Source organism: Leguminivora glycinivorella, chromosome 5 (genome assembly GCF_023078275.1).
Source record: "Leguminivora glycinivorella isolate SPB_JAAS2020 chromosome 5, LegGlyc_1.1, whole genome shotgun sequence".
NCBI classification, from domain to species: domain Eukaryota; kingdom Metazoa; phylum Arthropoda; class Insecta; order Lepidoptera; family Tortricidae; genus Leguminivora; species Leguminivora glycinivorella.
This window is the reverse complement of record NC_062975.1, coordinates 6,582,804-6,594,809: the sequence shown is the minus strand read 5'-3', so window position 1 is coordinate 6,594,809 and position 12,006 is coordinate 6,582,804. Positions and strand designations below refer to the sequence as shown.

The 12,006-nt window shown below is 37.9% G+C and overlaps 1 protein-coding gene across 1 annotated transcript; it reads left to right on the top strand.

Moving 5' to 3' along the window:
• Positions 1-1,383: 1,383 nt before the first annotated feature.
• On the top strand, positions 1,384-9,144 carry LOC125226262 (calreticulin). Its single transcript, XM_048130189.1, has 7 exons — positions 1,384-1,538; positions 1,688-1,792; positions 1,975-2,210; positions 5,600-5,797; positions 6,649-6,858; positions 7,537-7,875; positions 8,698-9,144. Exons 1-7 carry the CDS (start codon positions 1,451-1,453, stop codon positions 8,716-8,718), a joined length of 1,197 nt encoding a protein of 398 aa, XP_047986146.1. The 5' UTR covers positions 1,384-1,450; the 3' UTR covers positions 8,719-9,144.
• Positions 9,145-12,006: the final 2,862 nt, after the last annotated feature.

Below are 12,006 nucleotides of genomic sequence, written 5' to 3'. Positions count from 1 at the left end.
AACCTATCCATAAATTTAGTTTAAAAAAAAACGAGATTCCAAAGAACAATTTGGTCAGTAAAGAAAATAGTTATTTGTTATACAAGGGGGCAAAGTTGTATTTTAACGCCGAGTGTGGAGTTGAAAAACGAGCAAGTGAAAGGATTCTATAGTTGAACCACGAGCGAAGCGAGTGGTTCGAGAATAGAATCCTGAACTTGCGAGTTTTTTACCACACGAGAAGTAAAATACATTTGCACCCGAGTATAACACAAAACTTTTCCCCTCACTATAGCGAGGAAACTACAACGCAAAAAATGCGTTTATCACTGCTTCCAGTAGTTCCACAGGTGGTAAATCATCTTTATTACTAGATTCACCTACTTTTATAAATTTTAAAGCAGTAAATTTGACTTTATTCAAGGTCAAATTACTTTACCCACTAGTGGATAAAATGCGTTTTTACCCGCTGGTATTAAAGGACAAAACACGTGTTTCCGAGCTAGTGAGGGGAAAAAATCCTTACACACCCACATAAGTAAGTATTAGGCATATACCAAGGTACGTATGCATACGTAATCGTAATATCCTACTCGACTCCACACCTTAAAATATTGCAGATCAGTCACATCAAGCTCCATCAAAGGAGTAAAAGTAGTTTTGTATGACGATACCACCTCTACCGAACTACTTTTACTTATGTCACTACTCGTATGTATGACAGGCATGGTTTCTGTTGTGATTATGATACCAGATACCATCCAGATACCACGTAAGATTACAAGTCTTCGTAATGGCATTACACGACTTTAGAGTCTCTCGGACCTTTTCTAACACGTCTGTAATTATATATTTGTCCTGTTCTAATGCCATGTGCGTCGCCGATTGGCGAGAGTCAGATTAGCCTTGAAAGTTTTGGAGCAGCCGCTGTCGTTTTTATAGTCTATCAAATTTACATCTAACTTTGTACTTTAGATTGCAAAAAAATGTGCTATAAATTCGGATACTATACATTATTAAAAGAAATAGTATTTAATTTATTTCGCAACAACTACGTATGAATTGGATGAAACAAGGCTAAATCAAATTTTGTACTTTCCCGCAGTTTCCGTAATTTTATGAAGCAGTGTGTTCAATTCTTATTCGCTACACGCCATCCAATAGCGCGCTTCCATCTGTCTGGCGTAGTATAATGTCATTTTCGGCGTTATTGAGTTTACCTCTCTGTCGCACTTATAATAAAAGTCCTATTGCAAAAGTTGTCTCTCTCTTTCTGACGTAGCGTCACTCGGAGGTACAGACACCGTATTTTATTGCCATCTCGTTTACTTCCACGGAAATCGAATTGGCGTGGTTGTGTCGGCTGTCCAAGTCGTGTCATTCCGGTTGATATTACAAAACAGAGGTTCGACGACTTTTCATTTTATTCGTGGCCAGTCCTTTGCGAGTGCGGGTGGTATAGTGAATCAAAATGAAGTCTTTAGTATTAGCATTTGTCAGTTTTCTGGCAATTTATTCAGTAAATTGTGAGGTGTATTATGAAGAAACGTTCCCCGATGGTAAGTGAATATATTTTTTATGTAAAATTGGATAGTTTGGTAGGGACGCGCCGGTGCCGCGTGTGCTTACGTCTATCGATTGTCCGCGGCTCCAGTCGCCGGTTATTTTAGGGAAATAGACGCTAATTCATTGTGTTCTTTCGTTGCAGACAAGTGGGAATCAGAATGGATCTATAGTGAGCACCCTGGAAAGGAATTCGGCAAATTTAAGTTAACTGCTGGAAAGTTCTACAATGACGCGGAGGCCGACAAAGGTAAGCCTTTCCCAATTAGTTGAATCACTTGACTCTCGGGAACCAATTAAAATTGAGTTTTAATTAAGCTAGTCGAGATTAATGTATGATTTCCTCCCACTTTCGTACTTTCAAATTAAAGTGCCCGCCCATGTACCTAGATGCCGAGCTGGCTTCATACTTATGTTTCCCTGGTGCTACAGGTCTGCAAACCTCCGAAGATGCCAGGTTCTACGCTCTGTCCAAGAAGTTCAAGCCTTTCTCGAACAAGGACAAGCCCCTGGTTGTTCAGTTCTCGGTGAAGCACGAACAGGACATTGACTGCGGAGGCGGTTACCTGAAGGTGTTCGACTGCAAGCTGGACCAGAAGGACATGCACGGAGAGAGCCCCTACGAGATCATGTTTGGCCCCGACATCTGCGGACCTGGCACCAAGAAGGTATGCTTTTCTAACTCAACTTTTCTTATTAGATGAAGTTAAACATGTTACAATTCACTAATATGCCACTGAAATAATCTGATTTCAAATTGAAATGATGGCTAATTTGAAAAAGCTAACCATTCTGTTTACCTTCATCTAATTCATGAACTGTCTATATTACAAGATAAAAAGCAACAGGTCTAATAAATTGTCATTTTTAAACATGTATTGTGTCAGTTGGGTAGAGGTAAATTGTCATATAGGTAATCATGATAACAACCATCCCACCGTGTGTAAAAAGTAACACACACACAAATAGTCTCATTGTAAGCATAACTATTAGATATTAAGCAGATTCATCAGATTATCTACTTTTATAATATTTAATACCATTGCTGGGATCAGCCTCTGATGAGTACATAATTTATTTTCCAATTCTCATTGTATTTTGAGGGCATCATTAGTTCTAATATTACCAACTTTATAAGTTAGGTACTGATATCTTATCTATATATCTAACTGAACCACACTGTCCCCAAAATAACAGATTTGTACTTATAAAAATATGTTCCATTATATTCCTATGATAAAAAAAATAATTGCCCTTATTATACTAGTGACCTTCAAAATATACCATGCATGTCACTAATAGCTCATTATAGATGTTTTGTTTGATCATGAATTTGTGATCACTGCCATCTGTTCAAACTGTTCTCTTTGACATATATTAATGTATTTTAAAACTAAATAACTTTCATTAGTAGCTATGATAATTAAAAGTAACTTAACTAGAGCATGATTCATGAAAAGTGAAAGTATGATCGATTTATGTTAAAAACTTTGTCAAGGACTCAATAAGTATAGTATTTAGTCAATTGATACAGATAAGGGATAGCAATGATAGCATTACCTAATTATTATCAGTAATGATAATGATGATTGTTAATAGTAGGGATTTTAGTCCTGACAAAATTGAATCCACACTTAAGAGCCAACCTGTTATTTATATTGAAGAGTTGCAACTGAAAAGAGGCTCTTTTAGGAGTCAGTTCTGAGAACTCGAGAAAGCCAAACAAGATGACTGATATAAATTCTCTATGAAGTAAGTTCCAATTTAATTCTGTTGACAAAGAAATAAGTCTTCAAGTGGAGATAATGCTGCCTATGCAGTTGTAGGTTGTTGCCTCTGTAATGTCATGTCAAAATGAATTATTTCTTCTAAGGTACTTGTATGCTATATCCTTTACTGAGGTGTGCCATAATCTAAAGAATGGCATATTATGTACCGCATGTAGGGTAGGACACCGAAAGACCTATGACTGTGGGTGTAAACTGTCACATGCGGCTCTCAAAACTCTTACTACCGATCTCATAAAGACCAAGATTTAAAACGTAACGACTGCGTTATTTCCACAAATAAATAATGGTTTGTATAATCGCGTAAGACAATTGCATTGTTCCTTGCGGCATCCACGCACCGGATATTGCAAGTGTTGCAACACCGATCCGGTCCTAATTGTTCTCGTTAATCGACCGTAACAGCCTTATCAACTTTCCTAATATCTTATATTTACGATAAATGCGCGATTGGACGTGACAACAACGGCTGATTTTTTTAGTTCGTTAATTGTATTGTAACATATCTAAATTGCCTAATGATGAATTATGCTTCAACTGATGTAAGATTTAGTTTCTTTAGGAATTTAAGATAAAAACGTCCGTATGACACTCAGTAACCGCCTTATTCATAAACGTTTCCTAAAGTTGATAAGCCAAAATTGCTTGTCTCTTTCTACCAAAAGGAAGATACAAACGATTATTATAGGTTTATTAATTTTATTAAACACTTATGAATAAGAGGGTAAGCCTTTTGTGTGGAAAGTCACAGTTGATAAACCAATGAATCCTTTATTAAAACTCACATTTAATTATTAGTTATTGTTATTTCATATACATAATTACTATAGGAAAATAGGCACAAGGTAATTCAACAATAGTTTGACATGAGATAGTTGAGAGTATTACATAACGAGTACCTACAAAAAATTGCCGGCATGTTTGATTTCAGTCATTAATTTGTTATTTAGTAAGTTAACAGACTAAAGAATGCTTACAATTTTGTAAAATACCTGAATATCTTCGCATGACTACGGTATTATCACAATCGCTACAAGTCGATAGAATATAATTTATCTTCGAAGTCCGACTCCGATAGTTTTTTTATGGTTTCGCCGTTGTCGTAATTCGCTGATAAGCACACAGTTTTTCCTAAATAAGAGAGCTATACGTATGAATTTGTTAATAAAATGTATTGTACTTTGGAAACAGTATCATTATACTGTAATGCATTTACATTTACTTCCAGGGGGTATGGCGTAGGAACCAACATGTATGAAGGCGTTTTAAACAATGTGTCACTAACCACATTTGCCAGTCTTTTTTAATCAACAAGATAGGCGTGTTTGCTTAAACACTTATGACAGTAACACAGTTCGTTCACCCGAGTCGTCAGTAACGGTACGAGACGCGAGTTAGTGAGTGGCCAAATACGTTTCATAGATGCCATCGGCGCTCCATTCACGCGGGTCAATGGCCAAAACAGCATTGAGAATTGGATTCTCTTTGTGAGAACACGTGCCAAAAAACTTTTTCATTAAATGACCTAGATTGAAAAAACGGAGACGGTTTCTGAATCAGCATAATTCATACTTATTGTCTGCATTCAGCAGTCGCTGAGGTTACCCACTCTTGAGGTAGGCAATATCAGCGATATCGATGTAACCGTTAAAAATATCGTAAAACTTGTAAATTCAATTTAAGTGCTTGCAACAGTAAATTACCATTTATTCGTTACCGGTCCTCTATTTTAGTATTAATGTGAATAATTTCACGGATGGCATGTTAAGTGTTGAAAGTTTAATATTACCAAATTCTTGTTACAATACTTATACACACATTAGACACAAGAAATACATGTGCACTACATTACATGTGAATCACTATGTGTTGCACTAATGGAAGTTGTAATTAATAATGATTAGGCACCAACTTATAAGAAACCCGACATTTTAATTCTAAACGTAGATATTTGGAGAATGGCTATGTTCATTTTGATTAAACATCCCATCCATATCATATCAACAATAACCATAACTAGAAACCTTGTTTAAAAAAAACGCATTCAAATTGGATCACCCGCTTAATGCTCTGGTCCCACTAAAAGCGAGTAAGCGATATCATCGAGTCTCTTGAGCCATGATGTCTCACATAGACAGACATATCTGTTAAACCAATATTCCCTTCTATTTGCGTTGGGAATAAAATAATTCTTTAAAATGCCAGCAAATAGGTACAAAATAAACAATTTTTTACGCCTTACCTCATTTTAAAATTCCTCCCGATTCCAGGTGCACGTGATCTTCAGCTACAAGGGCAAGAACCACCTGATCAAGAAGGACATCCGTTGCAAGGACGACGTGTACACGCATCTCTACACGCTGATCGTGAAGCCCGACAACACGTACGAGGTCCTCATCGACAATGAGAAGGTCGAGTCTGGCGATTTGGAGGCCGACTGGGACTTCCTGCCACCTAAGAAGATCAAGGTATGGTGTATATTAAATCTCTAGCATGTTAACCCATTGGGTCGTTTTCGATCCACTGCAGAAAGCGCTCATGCAAATTAGTAGGAGAATAAGTCTGGGACATCTATGGATTAAAAGCCGGTAACTCATCTAGTGTAGCGGTAACTGCCTAAAGGCGATACGTCTGCTCGTTAGCCTTCTATATCATAAAATTATATTTGCCATTAACCTACTAGCTTTTGCCCGCGGCTTCGCTCGCGTTAAATTCGAAAATTGCGGCATGCTCCATACAAACTTCCACCCCCATTATGGGGAAGTGGGGGGTTAGAAAGTGAAAAAAGTAGCCTATGTCACTCTTCACCCCTTCAACTATCTCCACTTAAAAATCACGTCAATTCATCGCTCCGTTTTGCCGTGAAAGACGGACAAACAAACAGACACACAAACTTTCCCATTTATAATATTAGTATGGATTTTGTTTGTTGACGTCTTTGGCGGTCAAAAGGTTAACAATATTTTCTTAACAAATTAATTATTCTACGAAAATGACGGTCAAATGAAAAACGTAAAGGTCACATATAGATTTAAAAAAAAACACGGATTATCTATTAGCTATCTAGCTGAAGATGCAAATGGGAAAACCCCAATACTCCCATGTGTGATTTTTTTAAATATTTTTATAATTTTCATCCCAAATGGAATTGTCGAAGACGTATGATTCTGCTACAAAGCAAAAAGCATCTGCAATGATTGAACATTTACCGTGTTTTATGTACCTAGTTATTATTAGTCAGATCAATACCAAGTTAAGGTCATCCCCTAATGACAAAAATTAGGATTTGTTGTTTAATTCACGTATTTTTTTATCATAGGATCCCGAAGCCAAGAAGCCCGAAGACTGGGACGACCGCGCCACCATCCCTGACCCCGAAGACAAGAAGCCCGATGACTGGGAGAAGCCTGAGCACATCCCCGACCCTGATGCTGCCAAGCCTGATGACTGGGACGATGAGATGGACGGTGAATGGGAGCCTCCCATGATCGACAACCCGGAGTACAAGGGCGTCTGGGCACCCAAGCAGGTAGGACACAACTATTACACTGTAGTTTAGACTAAGGAACAGTTGCATCAACCACATTTGACAGACACATCATCGTCACGCAGCAGACGTCTATGGAACTTCCCATACAATAAAATTTAACAAGTGCTTTAACGGTGACAGACGGTTTGATGCAACTGGCCCTAAGGCAACAAACTGTTTGAACGCCGATAAAAATCTCTATTTAAACATGTGTAACAGTAGAAACACACAGTACAGACAATAAATATTACGTACTGAAATTGATAATGGAAGGAAAAATTGAAGGGAAGCGTGGCTGTGGTAGAAGGCGCATATCATGGAGTAGGAATATAAAAGACTGGTTAAAAGTGAAGAGCATAGACAAACTAATTCGCATGACTGAAAATAGAGAGACATATGGACATATGGTCGCCGACCTCCTGGACGGAGATGGTACATGGAGAAGAAGAAGAACAATAGAAACTTGCCTCACAAAATAGTGCAGCAAGTCCGGCACAAAATGTCATTTGCACTGTAATTTTACCCATATCAACACTCAATTTACTGATTGTCAATATCCGATGTATAAAACAATGACTCAAATTGTGAATGTTGTTTGTGGCGGAATGAATGAATGAGATTCTTAAAAATATCTCTAGTATGAAAACCTTTGCTAATTAGATTCTCAATCTTCCACAGATCGACAACCCCGCGTACAAGGGCCCCTGGATCCACCCCGAGATCGACAACCCAGAATACACCCCTGACCCTCTCCTGTACAAGCGCGACGAGCTGTGCTCCGTCGGCCTGGACCTGTGGCAAGTCAAGAGCGGCACCATCTTCGACAACATCCTCTTCACCGACGATGTAGAAATAGCCAAGGAGCGCGGAGAGGCCATCAAGAAGACGCAAGAGGGAGAGAAGAAGATGAAGACTGAGCAGGATGAGGCGGAGAGGGAGAAGGAGAAGGCTGAGAGGCCTGATGATGAGGAGGATGATGAGGACTTGGATGATGAGGCCGGTGATGCGGCGCCTGTGGTGAGTTCACTATTTTATAATAGCTCCTTCAGGGGAGCAACGCGCCACATAAGTGTTAACTTTGTCATTGCTCGCTTGAAAGCGATAGTATACACTAAGATTAGCACAGACTGTAAGAGAAGTGTAAGTTGAAGTAGCGCTAAAGGCATTGAGACGCGCAACGTAATTCAAGCTATCAGCTCAGGCGATATATCAATCGAAATGGATTCATTAAATTAAAACTACACCACGTAGATAAATCTGCATTGAATCAAGCCAATGACTATACTTTCTCTTTTATGTAGGTGGATGATTGATAATCTTTTTATTTCACCACGACACTACTCAGTCATGCAAATAGTTTCGAAATTTGCTTGAGCTGCAAATATGTAGTCAAGATGTTAGGTTCTGAGTAGTTGTTTTTATTTGAAATTATATTTCTTCATTGTTGATTCGAGGTAAAAGACAAAGAATATGGTCTGCTTTGACGTGTGAAGCTGAACAAATGTTAACAAAGGATGTTGGCCTGTAGCCAATTTCAACACATTGTAAACATATTGTGAAGATTTAACAAAGCTGAATAGTACTCATCTAGTAGAAACAATAGTATACAAAGGATAAAGAATAATAGTAGATAAACCTCAAATCTTCGCTTCAAAAATCAGTTAAACCAAATCATAAAGACTAAAACCGTTATGATAAATAACATAGCTTTCTACTCACTCTCACATTTCATGGAAAAAATCTTCAGTGAATGTGTCTATGTAGGACTTTCTCTGGATATTTGATCAGTTAAGTCTGTCAACACATTTAGTAACATATTTTTATTTTGCTTGTTCACAGGAGGAGCACGATGAGCTGTAAGCGTAGTGAATAGTGTAAAGACATTAGTACCGCCGGGTACACGAGTGAAACGTTCCAGCTTTAGGACCCGTGCCCGCAGTTCGCGCAGTGTGCACGGGCCCTAACGTTCCCTAGTTACTTATGTTAATGTGTGAAATACCTGGACGCCACAAGTATCTATTTATTTATGCAACTTGTGTACATAAGTCACGCTCATTTTAAAGCACTGCAGACTTATCGGAGACGGTCGGGGCTGTGTAGTGTTTTCGTCTCAATAAGTTCGCAGCGTCGTTTATTGACGGCACTGTGTGTCGTCTGTGAGTGGTTTTACAACGTCGGCCGCCTAATTTTGTAAGTGTAAAGCCTATGTTGTAAAATAATCTCGAGTGATGTATGAGTTTTGTTATGTTGTGAAATGAGTCTGATTAAAAAATTAATATAAATTGATTTTTGTTTTTCAATGCACAAACCTAAAAACCATTATTTATTCATGTCGCATTAACACGTTCACTGTCCCATTAATTTAATTGTAGGAATTGTAATAATATTTGATCTGGACCCATAAGTTGGGGCAATGGACAGTGAATGTGTCTTTAGAGGCAAGACAAAATAGACAATGCTAAAAACCCACTGGGATTTTCACTTCTTATAACATTAGACATATTTATTTAAAGTTGTGTGCATTATACAATAATTATAGTCTGACCATAAAAAGTAGAAATTAAAAAGTGGCAACATCGTATTGTCGTCCCGTTTTCTCACACGTATTGATTTGAAAGGGATGACACTACAATGTTGTCACTTTAATTTCTACTCTTTGGTCATACTGTAACAGAGCAGTCAATCAAATAGTTAATTGTTTTACAAGGGACAATAGTTATTTGTTATACAAGGGGGCAAAGTTGTATTTTAACGCCGAGTGTGGAATTGAAAAACGAGCAAGTGAAAGGATTCTATAGTTGAACCACGAGCGAAGCGAGTGGTTCGAGAATAGAATCCTGAACTTGCGAGTTTTTTAACACACGAGAAGTAAAATACATTTTGCACCCGAGTGTAACACAAAACTTTTCCCCTCACTATAGCGAGGAAACTACAACGCAAAAAATGCGTTTATCCCTGCTTCCAGTAGTTCCACAGGTGGTAAATCATCTTTATTACTAGATTCACCTACTTTTATCAATTTTAAAGCAGTTAATTTGACTTTATTCAAGGTCAAATTACTTTACCCACTAGTGGATAAAATGCGTTTTTACCCGCTGGTATTAAAGGACAAAACACGTGTTTCCGAGCTAGTGAGGGGAAAAGTTGTTTAACTGCTCAAACATTTTCACCACATTAACGTACAAGGGCGTGGCATTAACACGAGGAAAATACTAATTGTAAAACATCAAACTAAATCAAATCGTTATCAAATAAAGGTAAATTGTACCAGGCTATCTTAGGCAGCGTTCCCACTTAAGCGTCGCGTGTCTCGGGGCGCGCAACGGACGTCTCCGCCACGCCGCCTGAATGTAATTCAAAAAACGTCTCCTCAGTACATTTTGTATAGAAAGGACGTAAGACGCGCCCCAGGCGGCGTGGCGCGGACGTCCGTTCCGCACCTCAGGACATGCGTCTCTTAGATGTGGCCGGTCCCTTAGGCCATCGTGTTAAAATTGTATGAAATGACTGCACTCTTGTGGATAAGATGGAACCATAGATTTAGAATTATTAAACTAGATTGCGTAGTTAGGTCAAAAAGTGTGTCCACATGAGAGGTCATTGTTTGGGCTGGTATCCCTCTTACTTACTGACAATGTCAATTGCCATAAAATCCCCAAAAAAAAAAACAATGTCAATTTGTCAAAATTATTCAGTGACGTCGTCACTGTCATACATTGGGGATACCAGTCAATTTTCAAAGTTACTACCAAATCTACTAATACCCAATTCAAGGTATTTTTTAATAATACAAATCTTTGATTTATTGGCATCAAAATAATTACATTATAATTATTTGCCAATTCTTTAAAATATATCGAAACCCTAGTTTGAATATAACACTAAAATTATATAAGAAGTTATAAAGTGAGGTAATATACAGATAAAAATACTACTACTATGGTAACCTCATTAACACTGGCCACACGTACGTGCTATAGGGACACCAGCCCAAACAATGCCCTCTCATGTGGACCGTTTACGCTAGTCTGATACGATCACCTTTCTGTCTCAGTGATAAGGTTCAATTTAGTATGGCAAAAAATATGATTCCGCTGTCCCCTGTAAGTCCGTTTTCACATTATCCGATCCGATATCGGATGTCGGAAGGATTTCAGTGAAAAAAATCCAAGATGGCGCCTGTAATGTATGGGATATCGGTCCGACATCCGATATCGTATCGGATAATGTGAAAACGCACTAAAGGTCTTTGGATGGAACTTTCTCGTCCATTTTGAAAGAGAGCCTTTAGGTACCAGTCGGTATGGTGAATAAACTATTGTATACAATTATATACGAGTACCTATATACGACGCGAGCCATCTGAGGGACCGATAGAAATAGGTATACATATAATTTATTGTAAATTGTATAAATGTATATTTAATATTTTCAAAATGAAACACGATTGTAGTGTTAACGATGTATTTAGATTTGATTTCAATTAGGCACTGCCTGCATTTACCTTTTGAGATAGTCCTTAGACTAGTGAAACCAGTGAGTCTGTAAAATAAAAAAATATAAGTAGGTAGGTATCTAGGTATTCATAAGTGATTAATAATGAATATGCATATTTTATTAATAATGGATTCCGTATTAAGAAAAAAACAGATACTTATAAAATAAAATATAAAAGAAAATATTGAGTTACAAGAATAAAATATTGACTTATAAATATTGAGAATATTAAGTTTTAAAATAAAATGTCGAGTTTTAACGAAGTGTCATGTTTTCGGTACTTACTAAAATCCTTCTTAAGTTCTGAAACAAAGCAATAAAAATAGGTTTATAGTGGGTATTATGTATAGGCGAGGCCTCTCTTCAGGCATACCTATAGGAGTTCCGCGGCGGCTAAACTCCGTGGACTCTGCGGACTATATGCTTGAAGAGGGGCCTTCAAATTGGCCCGAAACATGTCGCAGCAACAGCGATATAATAACGTGAGTACAACCGTAGATTCATTAATGATTTGAATATGTCTCACGAAAGTTTAACGTGTATAACTTACGGTCTATTATTGCCTTGGGTATCTTCTCCAGTTTGTCCTTATCTTTATCTTTTTTCGGTTGGTCAACATCATCGTCAAGGTCATCCCTGGGTCTCCTGCGG

Bases quoted from the DNA above. Each gene is read 5' to 3' on its own strand.
- LOC125226262 (XM_048130189.1), top strand. From the start codon at position 1,451: ATGAAGTCTTTAGTATTAGCATTTGTCAGTTTTCTGGCAATTTATTCA. The intron at 1,539-1,687 runs GTAAGTGAATAT...CTTTCGTTGCAG, and splicing joins TGAAGAAACGTTCCCCGATG to ACAAGTGGGAATCAGAATGG. The intron at 7,876-8,697 runs GTGAGTTCACTA...GCTTGTTCACAG, and splicing joins CCGGTGATGCGGCGCCTGTG to GAGGAGCACGATGAGCTGTA.